The 22,204-nt window shown below is 47.4% G+C and overlaps 1 protein-coding gene across 2 annotated transcripts in view; it reads left to right on the top strand.

Annotated features, from left to right (window-relative positions):
- Positions 1-22,204, top strand: part of LOC116822127 (monocarboxylate transporter 2-like) — a 74,225-nt gene that overhangs the window by 41,057 nt on the left and 10,964 nt on the right. For both annotated transcript variants that reach the window (XM_032775765.2, XM_032775764.2), the window contains exon 3: positions 15,892-16,035. In XM_032775765.2, the coding sequence (XP_032631656.1) occupies positions 15,892-16,035 (144 nt within the window). The remainder of the gene's footprint in view (positions 1-15,891; positions 16,036-22,204) is intronic.

Here is a 22,204-nt window from a genome sequence, read left to right as displayed (position 1 = left end):
CCGCGTCCTCAGTTCCTCTTATCGCGTGTCGGTCGTTGGAAACTCGTGGAGCGCAGCACTAGTGACCTCTCACGTCCAGCCTTCTTCTTGTCGTTATATGTTATATTTTGTAGTTTATTTAGTATATAGGTTTGTAGTTATAGGTTATAGTACTTGTTATTTATAATTAGCGGGTTCGGGCTCTAGCCCTCTCCCGCGCGCCTTAGCGCCGGGCGGAGTGTCTGTTCGCCGGATCAAAGCGTGCTCGCGGTTGTAAAAAAGCCGATGACCACCAGGATCCCACGACAGCCTGCTTAAAGTGCCTGGGAAATCACACTCCCAAAGAAGTCGCATTTGCAAAGCCTCCGGCCGTGCTAAGAAAGGAGCGAGACCACGCTCCGACGCTCCTTATGGAACGCACTCCACACCGCGCCTCGGCACTTGAGCCGCCTCAGGCACCGGATCCTCGGCACCTGCGAAGAGCCGCAGCGGCAAGCCCGCATCCCCGCACCGGCTCTGGGAAGAGGTCCTCCTCGGTCCTCTACCCCGGCTAAGACACCCCCGGAAGGACACCCGAGCCGACGCCGGCCGCGCCAGGGCTTCGTTGACTCCGGGCTGGGCAAGTCCGTGATCATCCTCTTAGCTCCCGGCCAAGATCCTGGGTTGAGGCTCGTACCCGTCTACGCCCGAGACAGTCTCGTCGCAAACGGACCTTATCGACAGACGGAGCCTGGGCGCCCCCAACCCCCGGCACCGCCGTCGCGGGTTGTACTGTCTAAAGGGCAAGCCGACGCCAATGAGAGCACCTGATCCCCGGATGCTCACGTCCTGGCACCTTGACTCGCTCCCGCCCGCTCCTCCGGTCATGGCACCTGATCCCGTCCAGAGGGAGTCTGCTTCGAGCGCACTCGCAGTCCGGCACCGCTCTCCCCCGGGCGGCACCGGTCGCACTCGCCGGCGCCCGATGCATACTCACTCTGTCCCGGTACTCCCGGCCATCGTCGGTCCAGCCCATGCTACCCGGCACCGTGGACTCGAGAAGCCCTGGTCACGGCACCGAAGGTCCAATCCCGCTCGACCCTCCGCACCCCGCTGGGCAGTCCGGTCCAGATCCGGCACGGCATACTCAAGCGGCACCGCTCCCCGGCATCCGGAGGAGGCCGTCGCGTCAGGCCGCTGTGATCTGCGCACTACTCGCGTGCCGCCCCCGTGGCCTCTCGACAGGGTTCAGTCTCTTCCAGACGATAGTGTCTACCTGGACGTTGACAGGTCCGCCGCCCTTTCCCTGAGGGCACCAGGAACATGCCCGCACGCAGTGGGAGCTTCTGACCCCTGGGCATACCAACCAAGCCCATGGGTTCTCAGCAATTTCCGCGCGTCGGCCTGGTCAGAGCGCAGGCGTCGTCAGAGGCTACGTGTTTCTCGCCACCGCTCATCCCTGCAGAGGAACGGTCTCCCTACCAGCCGAACGAGCCCCGCAGTCCAGACACAGCGGTCCACTCTGAAGCCAACACAACCTGCCGCACTTCCTGCAGGTTCCTCCTCGTTCATCTCGCCGAGTGAAGCCAGGGCGGACGACGACCATCCGTCCCCCCCCATTGACCTAGGCTCACAGGACTCTCTCAGCCGTTGCGCAAAACTGAGATCCAAGCCGGAGGAGGTTCGAGTTGCCGACCGGTTGTCACAAATTAGGCGGATGCCCCTGCTCGCCCTGCTTAATCCACACCATCGGCAATGCAAACTACAATCTGCTGGCAAGTCTCCGTCTCCTTCTCCACCCCGCTGCTCGGGGTGTGGAGCGCAAAGTATTATGGTCCCTCGAAGATAGAATTATCTATACTCCATCAAGCCCCTGTTCCCTCGTCGTCAATCTGAACGAGAGGAGCGGACCATGGACAAGAGCTCCGCTCGAAAGTCTCTGCGAGGCGCCGGCGTATGGACCTGCTCGTCCGTAAGGTCTTTCGCGGAGCGTGCAGCTGCGGGTTTCAAACCAACAAGCCTTACTCACGGTCCGCTACAAATTAATACCTGGAGGCACTCTGTGAAGTTAGGGAGCTTCTCCCACAAGACGCCGCAAGAGTCACACGCCCTCCTGGAACGAAGGCAGAAGGGTCGCAGCACTGCAACTGCAAGTGTCTTAGAACGCCGTGATCGCCGCTCGACCAATCGCTCTCCGGATCCCCTGCGCCGCATCTCTCTGGCTACAGTCTGGTCTCCCTCCCGGAACTCCAGAGCACAACCACAGGACTTCGCGTCGAAGGCAGGGTCCTATATCTGAAGACAGACCTCGCTGCAAATCTTAAGGACAACAGGTCAATTATGCGTGCCCTCGGCAATGCACACGCCTGTAACAGCAGCGTCGCTCCGTTCAGTCGACCGCACACAAAACGCAGGCCCTTCCCGCAGGCCCAGACAAAGGGCAGATTTGCCAGAGACGTAAACAGAAGGCGGCAGGCGACGACATGCGGCACCATGGGGGCCAAACTCAAGGTCCCCCAAGCCATCCTCCGGTCCTAAGCCGTCCTTTTGAAAAGGATGCGCCCGGGGGCGCTGTATCCAGTTTCTTTCAGAATTCCATCCCCCCCTTTTCCAACCGTCTCTCTTCTTCCTCCCGGCGTGGCGACAGCTTACACGGTACCGTTGGTCTCCGCACGCTGCGGCTTGGGACCTACCTTGCAGTTTGCTTCGGCCCGCCCTCCACCCGCCCTCCTTTCCTCGTCTCTTCAGGTACCCCTCTCACGAAACAAATGCTCCTGCAAGAGGTTGCAACGCTCAATCGAACAAGGTAGCCGTGGAGGGGGTGCAGAGGACGAGACGGAAAGGGGTTTCTACTCCCGTTACTTTCTGATCCCCAAAGCCAGGGAGGTCTCCGAACCCCATCCTCATCTCCGCGACTCAAACAGATACCTACCAAGTTAAGTTCCGCATTGTTTCTTGGGACCATTATCCCTTCTTGGTCCCGGAGACTAGTATACGACCGCCCTCACATCAGGACGCCTATTTCCATATCCTCTCTTTCCCGCCCATCCAGATATCCTCCAGCTCATTGTCACGGCAGGCATATGCAATTCACGGTCCTATCCGTTCGGACTACTCCACGGCCCCGAGAGGGTTCACTCCAATGCATGGCCGTAGTCCGTCGCCTTCCCTCCGTCGGCAGTCGGGCTTAAGCACGTATTCCCCTACCTCGACGACTGCCTATCCGGGGCCTTCGCAGGATCCGGGTCAGCACACGTCGTGGTAGCCACCTTTTCTCCCAAACTCGGCTAGACTCAATGTGGGAAGTCCACTCTACTCCCCTACTCTGCGGATAAGAGTTTATCGAGCCTGTTCTGGCCTCGCACCATACAGCCCGGGCGGTCCTCCTCCAGACGTTTCCAGACGCTGTCAGCCCATCATCCGTGGCTCACGTCGGCACCTCTGACCTCCCTGCGCACTTGCCTGATCGCTGTTGGGGGCACTATGGCAGCCTGCAACTTTCGTCAGCGCAGCGCACCGCCCGTCTCCGCCTTCGGCCCTACAGATCCTGGCTCATCCCTCCAGCTCCGTTCGGATCGAGGCCGCAACCTTGGACAAGGTGGTCACCGATTCCACAAGGCGTCCTCCCTTTCCTCCAAATGTGGCTAGATCAGTTCGTCAGGCGGGGCTTCCATTTTCATCAGCCCAGCCCTCGCTGTCCTGACGATCAAGACCGCTCGATTTGGGAGGGGGGGCTCACCTGGGACCTCCGGACCCAAGGCGCTGTCTCTCTCCCGAGCTCGCCCTGTCATATCAACGTCCGGGAGTTTGGAAGAGCTGTCCGCTCTGGCTTGTCTCGCGTTTCGCGTCAGATCAAGGCGTGTATCTCAGTCCTTATCGCAACACGACGCAGTTTACTTACGTACAAAGCCAAGGCGAACGAAATCTCCTCTCTCTCGTCGGAAGCAACCATACTGTGGGAATTCTTGCATAGCCCACGTCAGTTCACGATTGCTTCCTAACTTGCCCGGGGCTCGCAATACCTGGCGGACCGTACTCACCGTCTTCCAGCTCCCACGCATGGCCTTGCAGATCGCCTTGCTCTCTCTGGCAGTGGGGCATCACACCGGGGACCTCTTTGCAACGCCGCAGGAACATGAAGTGCCCGCATGTTCGCTCTTTCCAGGGCCGCGCAGCCCGGGCTCGATAGCAGACGCCTTTCTAATTCCCTGGACAACGCACCTCTTCTAGCGTTCCCATGCCCGTTCCGTTGTCCACGAAGGGCCCATTCCTGAAGGCACGCAGGACATGGGCCTCTTGATTTTGATCGCTCCGGCATGGGCCCGCCAGCATGTGTACTACTCGTTGCTGGAACCTTGGGGTCACACCGGTTTCCTGCTCTTCACCTGGACCTGACTCACAGGACCTACGGCCGCCTTTGTCACCCGCCTTCAGTCGGTGCACCTCTCGGCGTGCTCCTGATGGCTAAACTCGTCCGAATTACATTGCTCTTCCCCAGTGAAACAGGTTCCTCGGGCAAGTAGAAACCATCCACAGGGCGACATACGTAGCAGTGGAAGCGTTACGTGCTGGTGCCGCGAAACAGCGCTTCCACATCCCACCCGATGTCTCCATACGGTCATTCTAGATTAACCATTTGGTCGCTCAACGGAGAGGGCCTGGCACTCTCTCTCCGCGTTCACTAGCGCCATTCACTTTCACCCAGGGAGGAAGCACAGCTCGGTCTCACACCAAGGTTCCAGATTCCCTCAAAGGCTGGCATGCCTTTAACCCCGCAGGTCCCCCCCAGCCCCCTCCTGGATCTCAACTGGTGCTATCCTTCTCATGCCTCACCCGTTTGAGCCGCTGGCTACGCTGTTTCTTCTTTTTACTGTCTTGAAGACGGCATTCCTAGTGGTGATCACTTCCTGCTCGGCGCGTGTCAGAGCTGCCGCGCCCTCGTGTGGATCCCCGTGTACGGTGTTCATCCGGGACAAGGAGCAACTGAGGCGCACCCGCATTTCTTCCCAAGGTCGTCTCAGCTTTATGTCAAACCAAGACATGAATTCTTGGCTGTCTTCTTCCCAAAACTCGCCTGTCTCTCATAAGACCGAGCAGTTAAATCTCCTTAGAACGTGCGCAGGAGAGCGCTCGCCTTTTAACATACATGCGACAAACCATTCGTAAGTCCGCCCAACTCTTTGTTGCGTCGCGGGAACGAGTTAGAGGGTACCAGTTTCGCTCTCAGAGGATTTCTCATGCGGTAATCGTCCTGTATAGGCCTTTACGACTTGGCCATCTTCCTCCGGCAGCAGTAAACTGGCCACTCTACCAGAGCCCGGCTTCCTATCGGCAGCGTCCTCGACCAGTGCCTACGAGAATTCAGGGCAGCCCGACCTGATCCCAGTGCACCGTTTGCTCCATTATGCCCTCATCCAGTCCAAGGAGTGATGCGCCCTTCGGCTCTGCTGTGGTTCGCACAGTGACTCTGAACTCCGACCGCCCACCACCTAGGTAAGGGCTTGGAAGTCACCCCTACCTGGAACATGGATATGAGCAAGCACTCGAAGAAGAAAACAAGAACGGTCACCTTCTGTAACCTGTTGTTCTTCGAGAGATGGTTGCTCATATCATCCATCACCCGCTCCTTCCCCACTGTCGGAGTCGCCGGCAAGAAGGAACTGAGGAGCGGGCGGGCCGGCAGGGGTATATATCACCCGCCATGGCGGTGCCACTCTAGGGGGCGGCCTGCCGGCCCGCTGGAGTTGCTAGGGTAAAAGTTCTCCGACGAACGTGCATGCGCGGCGCGTACACCTACTGGAATGGATATGAGCAACACATCTCGAAAAACAACAGTTACAAAGGTGAGTAACCATGTTTTACAACTATTCTAGCCCTAGAAGAGGAGCTACCAGCCCCTGCTTATTCGGGCCATATTATATAGTACTGTGGCTATAGACAAAGAACCCTTATAAACATGCATGAAGAAAACTAGCTTTCTTGTAGACTCAAGGAAGATGTAAACCAAAGCCTCCTGAGGTCAGGAAATGGGTGTCACAGTGGTTTAGCAAACTTGGTTTCTACATTTAGACATTGGATGGAGACAGATTATGAGAGGGATATATTTCTGTCAAAATTTCAGCCAAGATTGAGGAATGGGAGGGAGAAATTCACAAAAAAGCCAGGCCAAGATTTTCTAAAACTGGGAGTCTAAAGCTAGGCTATCATGTCAATATGTGAGCATCCTAATGAGCAATATGTGAGCATCCACATTTTTCAGAATTGCTAAGCAGCACCCACTGAAGTCAATTAAAACTGCTGCATGTTCGGTGTTCCTGCAAGTATTGAGGTGCACTTATTGGGGTGCCTAAACATGAATTTAGGAGCCTAACTTTATGCATTTTTTGAAAAAAAATCTGGGCCCAAAGGTTTTCAACATGCCATCTGAAATTCTGAACCTATGCACGTAGGACATGTATCCTGGAAATTAAAATGTTAAACCATAAATCCAGTAGATCAGAGCTAGGATTCAGTAGATCAGAGCTAGTAGATCAGAGCTTTGTTGCTTCAAAGCTGGTTCCTCTTTTTTACATTGAGTGACAGACAGATAAGAGGTGAGAGACTCCACCCTTACATATCTCAGAAGTGTGGCACACAAATTAGCATCACAACGCTGGATAATGTTAATGTAATTAAAATTTACCAGCTCCATAACATTTGTGTCAGCTTTTAAAAGAGATGATTTTATTGTCTCACTCCAGGTTTATCACACAAACACCTTTATTACCCAGAGTGAATGGTGGTTGACACCAATGTCTTATTAATTGTCAGAGCTGCCACCACGTGTGTCACTCTTCTGCCTATTTATTTAACAATAAATATTCATACATGCTAATTAATCCAGTGTTGAGAAGGGACAGATCTTGAATAAGCCCTTTGCATAGTGGTGGATAACACCAAAGGAGTATTTGTTAGTGCAACTATAATTTGGGTCTTCTTCCTTCTCAGGAGTAGCTGGATTTTGGGCTTCCAGGTCATTTAGTTCTTTTATGTGGATTTTTACAGACTCCTTTTAAAGAGTCACTTTCATTTCTGAAAACTCAAAGCTCAAGGTGAAAAGTAATTGGACAACATAACAAATGAGACGGTGCCTGCGTTTATTTCCCGTAGGCAAGTTACTGTATTTTGCTGCCACTAAAATCTGATTCTTTGACACGGCCTTTTATGTACAAGCAAGCGATGAATGGAAACCTGACACAAGTATGAGAAAATAGATCTTTTGAGCAGGCCAGGCATTAAACTGGTGTGATTTATATGGGCTAAGTATAGTGCTTTACTTTCTTTCGGTCTTCCAGGAGTGGTGGGTGGACATTATTCCCATAGTCGTTTAGGCGATGCTTAGTATAGACCACTGTTCCCCAGTCCATAAGGTTTTCTGGAGGACAGGACATCTTGCTAGTGCACAGCCCTCCCCCTCATGGCATAAGGACTCTGGAATGGAAAACAGTTAATGCATATTTCCGTTTCTGAGCCTTCACATTGATTTTTACTGTAAATCTTGCAAATCTCTTATCACCTCAACTGGATCCTTTTCTCCATTGTTTCACAGGAAGGAACCAGCAAAGAACAGACCCAAGTGGTGGTACTTGGATAGCTTTCCAGTATCCTCCAGCAGCACTACATGCTCTGATCACTACATGTGGGAGCTACAATAATGAATGCTCTGAATCGTTTAACACAGGGAATACTGTGCAGTGTCCAGATCCAATTCCCCTCTCAGTTACATGGGGACAAATCAGGAGAAGCCCCGCTGAATATAATGGAGTAATACTGTGGGTAATTCCAACAGAAGAGAGAGGGGAAGCAGATCCATCTCTGAATGTCCTCGACTGGCCCACTTCTTTTCCCCGGTGAAAGATGATTAATGAAATTCACAGAGGCTGAAAGTTTATCGAGAAGGAAGCTCTTTCCCAGGTCATGTCATTGGCTGCCTCACTCACTAAGCTAGGGGCGGGGGAGAAATGTTCATTCATTTTTATCAGTAAAATATCCATTGCAAAAATCTTGATGTCTATTCCCCATGTCAGGCAATTTACCGCATGTAATATATTTTGGTCTAATAAGAGGCTTCAGTATTCAGCTTTATCTCCTATTTCCTCATTGGAAGATACCAGGTGATCACCCTTTCTTTGTGAGGCACTGGACTAAAGATGATGGATCTCAGGTGTTTCTGGTTTTGAAAGCTGTGCACTTTATTGGTGACACACTCAACAGCTGCTGAATAGACCTCAAAGGCTTTTCCCTCATTTCTGAGACTTTTCAGAGGATCTGTCAGTTCTTGCATTGTTTCTTCTGCAAGGTCAAGGCAAGTAAGTGGCAGCTTTATGAGTGTATTGTAGAGATATGCCAGATGTTTCTCGTGCATAGTTCTCCCTTAGTTCTATTAATTAAGAGGCAAAAATCGCAGAGGCTCATTTAAGCCCCACGTTCTTTCCTACTTGCAAGAAATTGGGATGATTTAGTACAGACTGTGGGACAGGAAGCCTACGGCTCCTGCACATTTGGCCACATAGGTATCCGCAAGGAATATGGGCTTGGGATCTGAACTTTGCACACTGCTGTTGTAATTGGTTTCTGTATGGTAATATTCAGTATCTTTATTCCATCCATGCACTCTAAATAGCTTGTAAATGACAGATCCTACCTTTTAACTCCGGCAGTGCCCAGAGATGTTGTCACAGGTTTAATTTTTGCTGTAGCCTCAAGCGGAGCAATAATCATGTTGCCTTTTTCTGTAGCTAGGGTACTGTCTCCTTTGCTCACTACTCCTAATTCTGTTCCACTATATTGAGCTGTTTGATGTTTTCTGAAGCTCCCCAGAATATTTCAGGGGAAGATTTATGTATGTAACATTTTTTGGATTGCCAGCATGTAAGGGACTCCTTCTGGGAGGTGTGTGTGGGGGAAATGTAGGTATATTGGAATTAGTGAGGTGCATTTGGGCTTGTGGGTGCAACATTGCTCATGAAAAGACATTGGAATGGGCGGGGGTGTATTTGTCTGTGCTTTTCATAGTTGCAAAAATCAGCTGGGTTTGTGTGCTATGCTAAGCACAGACATGTAATACGCTGCACGTGACAGAGATGTGCTAGCCATGGAGCATGGGTGTGTCTGGAGAGTGATGATAGTGTATGAAATACCATTTCCCCTCACAGCTTTCTCAAGCCTGCTCCATTCAAGTCGATGGCAGATCTCTGACTGGCTTCAGTGGGTGCAGGACAAGGCCCTAACTATTCAAGCGGAAATAATTTGTGTGGGATTTTCAACTTCCTTAGGTGCCTTTGGAAATCCCACCCATGGCTGCTACAAAAAGAAATGGTAATTAATGCTAACATGCCAGAATCTCAGTGGTGCTATCTGCGTGACCTGCATCACCACTGAGATTGTGGCTTATATAGCGGTACAAATACACAAATTAATCTGGTTATGATAACACTGATCATAAAGACAAAGCCAGATCGTTGAAGGTCACATAAGCCTGCTATAAAGCAAATTGATTGAAGATGAAATCTTGTGGAATGCATCAATAGATGGAAATAAGATTAAGAACAAAGCTCTTTATAGTAACTCGTATTTTGCTAGGGCAAGAGACAGAGTTTTCTTGGGGGCTGGAAGAAACTCTCAAAGGATGGAACCACCACAAACCCCTCTCCTTGTATTCCTGCAGAAGGTACACTTTGACCTGCCTTCACTCAGGCCTTGTCTACACTGTGGGGGGTGGGCGGGGGTGGGAGATTGATCAAAGTTACGCAACTTCAGCTATGTGAAGAATGTAGCTGAAGTTGACGTACTTAGATCTACTTACCGCCGAGTCCATACTATGTGATGTTGACTGGAGATGCTCTCCCGTCGACAGAAGAGCAATCGGTGGTTGAAGACCCACTAAAATGACCACTGGTTTATCAATTGCAGTGTGTCAAACACCCGATAAGTGTAGACAAAGCCTAAGAAAAACTCACAGCACACCACACACAAATCAGCTAATTTCAAAAAATCTACACTCAATTTTCCCCTGGGGGAGAGGAAGAGAGACAGAAGAAAAGACCAGAATTAAAGATGCTAATCATGTCACTTAACACTACTGGAAGGCACTTAGGTACATTGGTAGGTACAGTAAAGAAACCAGACAAAATATGCCTGGCTGTGGAAATCATGGTGGTGGTGCCTTGTGATGGTCTGAAGCCACACTGGGACTCTGGCAGTACTTCCTCTGCAAGAGGGAGCAGACGATTCAGTAAGATTCTAGTAAGAATCTTCCCAGCGATGGAGAGGAGGACAATGCCTCGATAGTGGCCTGTCTCCCTTTTTGAAAATGGTGACGATCTCAGCATTACGTAAGTCAGCAGGGATTTCTTCAGTGCGCCGGATTTTGAGCAGCAGCAAGTGAAGCTCGTTAGTCAGTGTTTCTCCCCCCATTTTCAGTACCTCAGCTGGTAAGCCATCAGGGCCTGGTGCTTTATTGTTCTTCGTTTGTTTATTTGCTTTGCAGACAGCCTCAAGTGTTGGTGGGTTGGCAAGAGTTTCCCAGACTGGGTGCTGAGGGATGGAGTCGATGGTGTCGTCAGTCACAGTTGTTTCTCGATTTAGAAGCTTTTGGTCACGTTCCTTCCAGCGCTCTTTGGTGGATTTGTTATCTTTAGGAAGGGTACTACCATCTCCGGATCTCAGAGATGTGAGGACACCAGGAGCTGAATATGGCCTTTATCAATCTGACCAAAGCCCTCAACTCTGTCAACCCTGAGGCTCTGTTTAAAATGTCAAAGTTTGTCTGCCCAAGCAAATTTATCACCGTTGTAAGACTCCTTCATAACCAGATGACTGCCTCCATCCTGTGCAGTGACTCTATCTCTGAGCCCTTTGTCATCCGAACTGGTGTAAAACAAGGCTATGTATTGGCACCCACTCTTTTCTCCATTTTCTTAGCAGCTATGAAAGCACTAACCCAAGACCATCTACCACAGGGCATTGGCATCCAATTTCAGACTGATGGCAACCTCATCAATCTTTCTCATCTCCGTGTTAAAGCTAACGTAATATTGGCAACAATAACCAAACTCCAGTGCACAGATGACAGTGCTGTAGTTGCACGCTCAAAGGAGGATTTTCGAACAGCCCTTAATTGTTTTTCTGAAGCTTACAAAAACCTAGGGCTAACTCTGAACATCGTCAAAACAAAAGTTCTCCACCCAGTCAATCATGAGACCCAGCAAGGAAGATCTATATCGACAAAGAAGAACTGGAAAATGTAGAATTCTTTGCTTATCTTGGCAGCCATCTCTCACAGAGGGCAGACATAGACGTTGAGATTCAGCACAGAATTTGCTGTGCCAGCCTTGCCTTTGGCAGACTCTCTCACCAACAATCACAACATCAGAACACATACTGGATGTTTAGTTTATAAAGTGGTGTTAATCCCAACTCTCCTCTATGGCTGTGAGACTTGGGTGACCTATATAAAACACCTGAAAAACCTGGAACGCCAGCACCAGCACTTTCTTCAGAAGGTCCTCAACATAAAGTGGGAGGATCGTTGTACCAATGTCAGTGGCCTCACAGAGACCAACATCTTCAGTGTTGAGGCCCTGATTATCCAGCACCAGCTGAGGTGGGGCAAGCACTGTGTGCACATGCCTGATGTACACTTCCCAAACCAACTGCTGTACGCCCAACTGACCAAAGGAGAAAGGAAACGAGGAGGCCAAAAGAAATGCTTTAAAGACACCTTTAAGGTAAACATCACAAGATATGGCATCGACAGCACCCACTGGGAGACAGCAGCCCAGGACAGGGGTAACTGGTGAAGACTCATCAGAGAGGGCATGTCCACTTTTGAGGAAAATTGCAAAAAAACACCGGAAAGGCAACTGTCATGCAGCAGTTGCGGCCCAACCCTGTCTTCCAGCAATGTCTGCCATCGAGCCTGTGGCTCAGGAATCAGACTCCTCAGTCACAAAAAGGACCCATTAAAAATAAAACCTATGAAAAATCATCCTCGACCTTGAGGGATCGCCACTGCCGATGACAGAAACCAGAATAGAACAGAAAATGTGGGAGGGTATTCTTGCATATGACATAATACTGTCTTCCCATCCCAGGACTTCAATTATTATTCTAACGGAAGACAGAATTAACAGATTAATATAAGGCATAGGAGAAGCCATAAAGGCCTTCATGAGCCCCAGTACTCTTTGGAACAGTCCACTGTTTTACAAAGCCCTAATGTAAGCTTGCGGGAGAATGTAATTGGAGCCACATTTTCCCCAGTTGCATAATTATGTTTGCATGATGAGACATGAACATTTTGTAAAATTGAAAAATGTAAGGTACACATCCTTTTTGGCTGCAGACCAGTTTCAAAGGGGTAGTGCCTTTCACAGGATCTTTGACAGTAGCTCACTCTCTCTACTGAATCACACAACACTTTGGGACAAATTCAACACTGATCTAAGCAAAACAGCTCCTAATCAATGGCGCTTCAGTAGGAGTTGTGTCTGCTTACATCAGGGCTGAATTAGCTCCAGTGTCTCTCTCTCATCCCCAGGCCCACTCATTAATTTCAGTGGAGCACAAAGGGATGCTTACACGGATCCTATTGCAGGATTAGGGCATAAAACTAGAAACCTCAATTATCTACACATGGTTCCTTTAACTGAATAATACATGAAGTGGAGTCCATATAACACATCATTCAATTAAAGGGACTGTAACATGCAGAGATTAATAATAATAGAGGGATATATCTCCCGGTTGGCCTGGGAACTCTGGGGAATCCCCCAGGAGGCTCTGGAACCTGTTGTGGAGGAAAAGGAGGTCTGGTCCTCCCTACTCTCCATGCTGCCGCCGTGATCCTCACCAGGAAAAGCAACATAAAGGAAAAAGAAGGAGAAAAATTATATGATGTTTACATTGTATACAGGGTACTGATTTTAGCTTTTAATCAGTAAACATGAATAAAATACCCTCATTACAAAAAAATATGAAATCAGTGTTTATCCATTAAACACTGGAAAGACATTGGAAATGGTTCCTTGTATCTAAGACTGTGGTTTTCAATCTTTTTTCATTCGTGGAGCCCCTAAACATTTTAAAATAGAGGTGCAGGCCCCCTTGGACATCTTAGACATATGCATCTAGCTAGAAAGAAGGTAGAGGGGTACTTTTTATGGTGTGAATTTAACAAAGGTGCTGAGAATTGTTTGGGGGTGGAAATCAGTCATGTATTAGGCTATTTTTCCCTTTTATCCACAAGGATGAAAACTGCTTTGGCAAGAAATAATGTAGGAATATTTAGGAACTGATCAAAAGCTGTATAAAGGGATTCCATAGGCTCCTTCACTGTTTGCATCTTATAACCAGACTTGGTTAATCTTTATTATAGTTGTGATTTCATTCAGGTTTTGAATGAATGAATGAATGGTTAGTAGTGTGTGACTCCTATCTTTGCAGCTCTTAACAATGAAATTCTTAACATTGTATATTTTGTTTTAAAGGATATGATACATATTTTTTCATGTGTGCCTACTAATCTCATGTAGCATATTTTACTATAAAGTTATTAACCGTATCTTCATTCAGATTGTGAAGGCAGCTTGCACAACAGAAACATGATTCATTATGTTTTTCTGGAACTCTCAATGTGACCTTCCATGAAGATGGTTTATACTGAGATTTCAAGCGCTCTCACCTTTTGAAGTCACTTAAAAACAGTGGATTCATTTCTGTGAAGACTCTGCAAAGCATTAACGCAAATGAGGCTGTGTGTGGAGGAGGGGGCAGATTTTGGTCCAATATGAAGGGCAGAATGAATCTCTTCTTTCTTTCTGATGCAGATGACCTGGCTTGACAAGATGAGGTGTGCATCTGTGTTAGGAATAACTGTAGCCCTGCCTTCAACTCCGATCTCCAAGCCCAGTTGTCCATCTAGGGCTTGATTCAAACCTGTTTGTCAATGACTGTGTTTCCAGTGACTTCAATGGGCATTGGATCAAGGTCTTAGTCTTTATTTGTTGTGTTTTCATTCTCCCCTTTGCAGACAGTTCTCGCAAACTAAGCACATCCTTTTAGGCAGACAGTAGCGTTATTGAGTATGACGGCTCTGCTAAAATCAGAGGGCCCAATTCAGTATCACCTCATGCCAAGAACACTCACCGGCAGTGTCACGCACAGGGCAGCCTCGGCGGTGGTGTCTACACTGCATCTGGGAACAAGCAATTGAGTCCACTGACTTGTGCTAGCGGAGCTCTCACTAGCGTGCTAAGAATTCTGTGTAGATGGTGCTTGGACATTGCAACTCGAACTGGAGCTTAGGCTCTTAAGGTGGGGACTTGATGTGCCTAGAGGCTCTTAATGAGGATGCGCAAAGCAGAAGACGGAGGAGAAATATCAAAATAATCTGCCTGAAGTGGTTGGAGCTACCTGACAGTCAAACAAGGGAGGGGTTGTGGCAAGTCCTCTGGGGATTCCTGTGTTGGGCAGGCAGAGAAAACAGCCGGGTGTGACCTTGGACAGCCTTTCTGTGCCTGTTTCCCCTCCTGCTCCAGGGGTCTGGTGTAAGACTTGACATCATCGCCTCAGCCCTGTGTGTGCAGGCCAGTGAGGGCTGCCAGCTTTGTCACAGGACTAGGGGCATGGAGGGGGCTACAAAACCAAGATGTGCGCTACAGTGTTGCTCCCTTGTTGAACAGAAACAGACCTTTTGTCTAGCTATTTGCTGCTTTTACAACTGTTATTAGTGCAAATTGTGTCAAGCAGCAGGGCTGGTCTACATACAGGTTCTGTACCAGTCTGTCATTTATTTGTGTGTGTGTCTGTGCCCTTTTGTAACCAAAATAGTTATACCTATACAACCCCTAGTGTGAATGCAGTTATACTGGTGTAAATATACCAGCATGTCACTATAGCATATTCCCCCTCCTGTATGGGACTAGCTATGCCACCATACGCATCTTATACCAGTATAGATAGCTGCATCCACACTAGTGGAGTTGTATCACTTTAACTATACCGGTTTAACTAACAGAGTACCACTTTTGTGTCTAGACAGGCTCTGAGTAAAAGACACATTAAGATCTTATGGGGGGTGGGCGGGGGGACGGACTTGCTTTGCCCAAACGGACCAATGTTCTTGATCACCCTTTATTTCTTAATCCCTTTCACACTGACAGGTGGGATCACTAGAGCCTAAATGCTGGATAGGCAGTGTGGTTCAATGCTTGATCTGGAACCCAGGAAACCTGGATTCTGTTCCCAGCTCTGCTCCCAACCTGCTGTCTGACCTTGGACTGCCCCTCCTGCTCTTTGTTTCTATTGTAATCTCTTTGGTTCAGGGACTGTCTGTTATTATCATAGACTCATAGAAACATCAGGCTGGAAGGGACTTCGAGAAGTCATCAAATGCAGCCCACTGCACTGATGCGGGACCAAGTAAACCTAGACTGTCCATGGTGGGGGTTTGTCCAACCTGTTCTTAAAAACCTCCAGCGATGGAGTCCACACACTCCCTTGGAAGCCTGTTCCAGAGCTTCACTACATTATAGTTAGAAAGTTTTCCCCTAATATCTAACCTACATCTCCCACACTGCAGACTAAGCCTTCTTGTCCTACTTTCAGTGGCTATGGAGAACAATTGATCACCGTCCCCTCTGTACCAGCCCTGCAAATTTTATGTGTATCTAGAGTGCCTTGCGCTGCCTCAGTTGGGGCCTCTACACGCCACCATAATACAGATCATCTTGCATTCTTCTTCACTTCTTAGCATGAGGAAATTCAAGCAGCTGTTACCAACAGCTGAAGTATTAATGAAACTACAGTGAGCTTTAACCACCTTATTTTCAAAAGGCAGGGTGTTTGAAAGCTGTCTAACTCTGGGATTCTTCTTCTGCCTGTTTTGTTCAGGTCCTATCAGCAGTATTTTAGTGAATCGTTTTGGCAGCCGACCAGTGGTTATATTTGGAGGCCTGCTGTGTGGAATTGGGATGATTTCAGCGGCGTTCTGCACTAGCATTTTACAGCTTTACATCTGTGTTGGAGTCATTTCAGGTAACAAATAAGCTTTCCTTCTGCACTGTCTTTTGAGATTTCTTTTCTAAGGCAAGCCCCTGTCCTCCTGTGGATACTTAAGCATGTGCATAACTTTATGCATCTGAGTAGTCTCACAACTAGGGCTACTCACCCAAGTAAAGTTACACATGCTTAAATGTTTGCATGGCATGGGCCTACACTTCTTCATAACTGTGTTTTCAGCTTACTTTGTATGAATCAACGTGCAGCAGGCTCTTTGCAGGTGAGCTCTCCTCCAGGACAATAATGGAGATGGTTATTAGTGCCTTCAGCTCCTGCTGAAATCAGTGGATCATGCGGCACCTTGCATGATCAAATAGCCCTATCTGTTAAAATGTTTCTCTCTCTGAAGATGGCGATTAGCACAAAAATAGCAGAGCTACGAGAGTTCAGGTTTTGTTGATACTCATTTTGGTGAGAGGGGTTCTTTAGATAAAAATAATAAAAACTAGAGTTGATCGGAAAGCAAGAAATTTTTCCTTTAAAAATTTCCTAAAATTTACTGCTCCTTTTTCATTGAAAAGTTGGAATTCTAATAACCCTTTAAGCCAAAAAGTTTTCCTTTCCTGGAGTTCAATGGCTGGCCTAGTTCTGCATGGCTAAAGTCAGCAGGGATTTTGCTGTTGACTTCAGTGAGAGTTGGGTACAGCCCTCCGTCTGCCCGTCTGTGTGCGGGGACAGTAGTATCCACGTATAGCTGGGCTGGTACATCACAGCTCTAAGCACCCATGGGCAGAGTTCACCAGGAGGAAGAAGTCAGGTTGTGTGTGCTAGAGCAAGAATCCCAGGAGGCAGGAAGAGTCCAGGATTATAGGAAAGGTTTGCCGAGAGGCATTCCCCCTTATTTCCTTGGCTCAGATGAATTGCTTCCCTACAATTCCCCTTTCTCCATTTTTGGTACCGTGAGTGCTTCCTCTGTGTTCCTGTTACATTTCACTTTAGCCTCTGGGAAGAGCTGCAGAGAAACAGCCCTGCCTGGATTCTCCAGCTGCCTCTGGGAAGAAGGAAGTGTGGCAGGGAGGAAGCAACCAAGTCCAGCTACGGGCATCCTCTGTGTTTTCTGAAGCCTCCTCCTCTCATCCTCCCCGCTCCCCCCTCACCAAAAATAATCCACCGATTGCTGGTGAAATCTGTTCCCTCTCCAGTTTACACAGCTTCTTTCTTTTAAAAACTCAGAGTGAGCCAAACCCAGCAGTTCATAGTTAGGTTAAGACTGGCTCTGCACTAGAGCCAATGGCATTTTCTAGCTTGAATGCCTAAAATTAGACTCTGAAATTCATAACTAGGCACAAGGGGTGGGGGCTCTGAAAATCAGGCCACTTCTCTAGGTGCCTAATTTTCAGCATCCATTTAATCGTTTTAGAAGAGATGTTTATAATGCTGCCTCCAGTGCAACTAGGACATCTGTTTGAAAGCATGACACGTTACGCTAAAGTACTGACTTTACAGCATCTGAGATATGGAATTAATATACTCCGTGTCACTGTGGCTGCACCAGATAGCCCTGAAGTCTGATAATGAACTCCAGGGGCTAAACTTGTAAGATTAATAACACAGTTTACTGGCAAGGGGAAAAACATTAATTGGGACAGAAAACTTGTGACCATGTTCCCCTGCACCCAGACCATCTCATTAAATCTGATTGCGAAATGTTACTTCATGCCCCCAAGTAGCTTGTTTTATTTTTATTTCTTATGCTGCTCTGATTGTGCCACCACATTTAGGTGACACCCTGTTCTCGCGGACTGAGCAACAATTCACACAGCTTCTTGGAAGGAGATTCCAAATATAAAAATAACCTGCAATTCTTAACCTCATGTGCTTGTCAAGGGGCAATGGATCCAGCTGTATGCCATTGCCGAACACTTGATTGCAACATTCCCTTACAAACAAATGCCCTCTAAGAAATCATAATAGTTAATGTAAAACACAAATCCTTTGTTACAGACTATATAAGCATTTCACACTATCAATGAATGAAGTGCACCAGTATGAAACAGCGCATGCCTTGGAGTAAATGCTGAGCTACAGTAAATTGCCGCAATGTATCAGACCACAGGAATGTACTAGACTCCTCCCCATAATGGACAATTATGGAGTAAGCTGCCCCTCGGGGAAGCGTCTCCTTCAAACTATAATTATTTATTATTTGTATTGGGCTGACACACCAAGGCCCCACTCAGAGTAATGACCCTGTTGTTCTAGGTGCTGTACAAACACCCAAGAAGCTGCAGGTCCAGATTTTTGCACCTAAAGATGTTGCTAAGTAACTAGTGTGCAAAGGAATTGAGTCTCTTGGAAGAGGTTTACATTACTGTACTGGTAAGGCAAAACGACACAGTTGCAGGTTGCCTCACAAGATCCATCCATCCAGTGAAAATAAGGGAGTAGTGTTATCTGATCGTGCAAGCACAGAACTTACCCCCGCTCCTACTTATTTGTTGTATAACTGTGCTGGTATAACTGGTAAAACTCCCCCAAGTGCACTAGGCCTTAGACACACCTATAATTTCCTGGGTTTGCTGCTACTGTGCTCAGGAGCAAATGAGAATCCTCTCAGAGTTGAAGAAAATGCTTTCAATGCTCCTAATTAGCTTGATGCTCCTAGTTATATTTGAAATGTTTTTTCACCTAGTTTGGTCAGATCTGACGTGGGAGCATTTAAGGGTAATTATAAAGCCAGCCTACTGATCGCATGACTGTGGGAAAGTAAATACCTGAGAGATACATATACAGCAATTTACAATGAACTACACTTCTACAAGGCTCCTGCTCAGTCTGACAAGGAGACGCACACTGACTGGGAAGAGCATCCCCGTGTACTTCCAAGGAGAAACCCAGCAGCAAGAGATCTCTGCTAGCCTCCCTTGCCTTTGGCATGTTAATAGCTTCTCTTCAGAGGCAGAAGTTAGAAACATGAATGTATCAGTTCACACTGTCTAGATAGACACACCATTCTCAATGGCTCTCTCAATTGAAGTATGTCTTTTTTTCTATTCATATCAGGGGTGGTCAAACTTAGTAACCCTCTGAGCTGCATACAACAGTCTTCAAAAGTTCAGGAGACGGAGTGCACCCGCCGGGGCTCGGGGCTTCCATCCTGCAGCAAGGTGATGGGGCTAGGGGCTTCTGCCCTGCAGAGTCAGGGAGTCTGGAGGCTTCAGCCCTGCTCCTGCTGAAGCCCCAAGCCCTGGAAGGTGCCCCACAGGGCTGAAGCCCTGAGACTCCCCTCCCTGCTGGGCAGAAGCTCCTAGTCCCACCACCTCCTCACCGGGGAGAAGCCCTGAACTGCCCTAAACAATCTGGTAGGCAGAGAATGAGGGGTGTGGGGGGCTCCGAGAGCCACGTTTTAACTGTAAAAGACCCACATGCAGCTCATGAGCTACAGTTTGGCCACCCCTCATTTATATGTAGGTCAGATGGAAATTCATACAGTCATTGAGTCAGGGAAGTAGTGCCCTGCCTGCTGCAAGGGAGCACTACGCTGTGGGAGCTGCCATCTTTTGGATGATGTATGCAGTGTTGTAGCCTTGTCTGTCCCAGGATATCAGAGAGACCATATTACCTCATCCACCTTATCTTTTGAATGAGACATAAAACCAAATACCTGACCACTAGTGGTCATTAAATATTCCATAGCACTTATAATAAGATGAGTGGTAGCTGCCTTGTTTTTGTGGCCAGTGCCAATTCAGATACATACCTTCTGCCTAACTCTAATTGCCTTTGCAGTTTCAGTAGGGCAAGGTTTTAATCTTCAGTTCCTTTCCAAAACAGTTTTGCAATGCTGTTGTGTTCCACCCCAGAGGCTGCAGCCTTTCAGGTTGTGTGATTTCATCCCAGTATCTCTGCTACTGAACTCATTGAGCATTGGTTAATGCTGTCAGAGAAAGCTGGCAGGAAAACGGAAGCAATTCACAAACATTGTCAGAAATGTTTGTTTCTATTTTTTGTCAAAATATTGTTTTTGTGGAAATTCTATGGCCAACCCTTATTTCCACTGCACTTTGAGATCCTCTGAGGCAAGACCCCCATAGAGATGCAAATACTGGTTTATTAATTATTATTATTCCTGGCACTGAGGGAGCTCTTCCCCTCTCAGGATCCAACCCTTGTTCTTGTTGACTTCAGTGGGAGTTTTGCTTGAGTAAAGACTAAGGGCCTGGGGTACTTAGGTGCCTAACTCTTATTGATTTCAACAAGAGGATTTGAGGATTTTGGCCTAAGGGCCTGATCCAAAGCCCATGGAAATCAGTGGAAAGACATTGCTTTTAATGGCCATTGAATCAGACACTGAGGCGATGTCAGAAGACTGCAGCATGCTGCATATTGAGCTTTTTTTTGAAAATCTGGCTCCGGCTGTGGGTGCTGGGCACTTGAAAATCCAGCCCTTTGCTCTTTGGAAAATCACACCTTCTCTGAGGCCATTGCAATCAGCCCATTAGGTTATGTCTATGCTGTAATCACAGGATGTGATTGCAGCTAGAGGCCACCAATTCCAGCTAACTCTAATCTTGCTAGCTCGGGTCCTGGAATACCGAAGCCGTGGCAGTATGAGCTGCAGCACTGGCTGTACAAACCCACCCGGAGCCCTGAGTACAGTGGAGTCGCATCATGGGCGCATTTAATTTACGTGATTTTAACTATACACGCTTGGCAAAACAAAACAAAAAGGAGAAAAATAACAGTTTAAATACTGTACCTGTAGTGTGGGCGATTACGCTTGCCATTCCACTCAATGAGCGTTTGACTATACGCGATTTTCACCTTACACATTAACTTTAGAACCTAACCTCCACGTAAGATGCGACTCCCCTGTATTAGTCGTAGACTAGCCTGTACTGAAACAAACCCTGCCAGGACCTGTGCTAATGAGTTTAAAGCTTGGTTGGATATATTGTCTTGAGCTGCAATCACAGGGTGTGTTTACAGTACAGACATACATACCTTTACTGATACGTAACAGGGAACAGCAGTTATTGAGCAAGGCTCATTATAAAGCCATTTTATGCACAAATTCTCATAATAATTGGAGTATATTTAATGGGGTGAAAGGATGGTTTCCGTCATGCTCAAATTACTTCTCTTCATCTCCAGCCTCCTCTTGTAGGCCACAATGATACAGCCTCTCTGATTTATTTGGAAGAAAATGCCGTCTGCTGGGATCAGTTTAAGGTCTGGGATCCCTCTTGCTGTGATAGCAAATGAGAAGAAAATGGATATAAATATTTTAGAATAAAATTAGCAAAAAGATTAAAGTAATTAGAACATCCAGTCAGTAAGTTTGAAACTGTCGGATCCTAATTAGCAGGAACAGAATGAGGTTATATTAAATTAATTTGCGTCACTTGTAAATTAATGGTCAGATAATACAGGATTCTAATTGATTTGGTTAAATGGATAGTTGACTTCTTATCTAATTTTTATTCTCCTCAAAGTGATTCTTTTGGCCAATGCATATTGTAGATTCCTATAAAAGACAGGTATCAGAGGAGAAGCCTTGTTAGTCTGGATCTGTAAAAGCAGCAAAGAGTCCTGTGGCACCTTATAGGCTAACAGATGTATTGGAACATGAGCTTTCGTGGGATGCATCCAATGAAGTGGGTATTCACCCACGAAAGCTCATGCTCCAATACGTCTTTTGGTCTATAAGGTGCCACAGGACTCTTTGCTGCTATGAAAAACAATCCATTAAAATAAACGATAACTCTCCAGACTCATCTGAGAGAGGCTGGAAAAGTTTAAACTGTGGTTAGTTCCTTAACCCAACATTTGTGCAGGTCTCTATGATAACTGGGTTATGTCAGCTACTGCTGAGAGCCAGCAGAAGAACTACATACCCTGTAAGTCTCACTTATGCTTTTTTTTTTCCACGCGATTGTGCGTAGTGTGCAGTCTGTACCAACTCAGGATCAGTCCCATCACATTTATGGACTCCCTAGATCCATCAGGTCAAGTTAAGGACTGTGCTTCATAACTATGTCTGAATTTCCTACCAGGGATATAGCCCTAAGGTTATTTTAACATATATTTGTTTTGTAATTTCTTTTGAATTTTCAAAACATTTCAAAAAAAATTTTAAAATGGAAGCTTGACAGTTGGAAAGCAATTGTTTAACACCACCGTGGTTATCACAGCATATGTGGAA

The sequence above is a fragment of the Chelonoidis abingdonii genome, chromosome 17 (genome assembly GCF_003597395.2).
Source record: "Chelonoidis abingdonii isolate Lonesome George chromosome 17, CheloAbing_2.0, whole genome shotgun sequence".
Classification (NCBI taxonomy): Eukaryota; Metazoa; Chordata; order Testudines; family Testudinidae; genus Chelonoidis; species Chelonoidis abingdonii.
The sequence above is the reverse complement of the archived record's forward strand: the minus strand, read 5'-3'. Positions and strand labels throughout refer to the sequence as shown.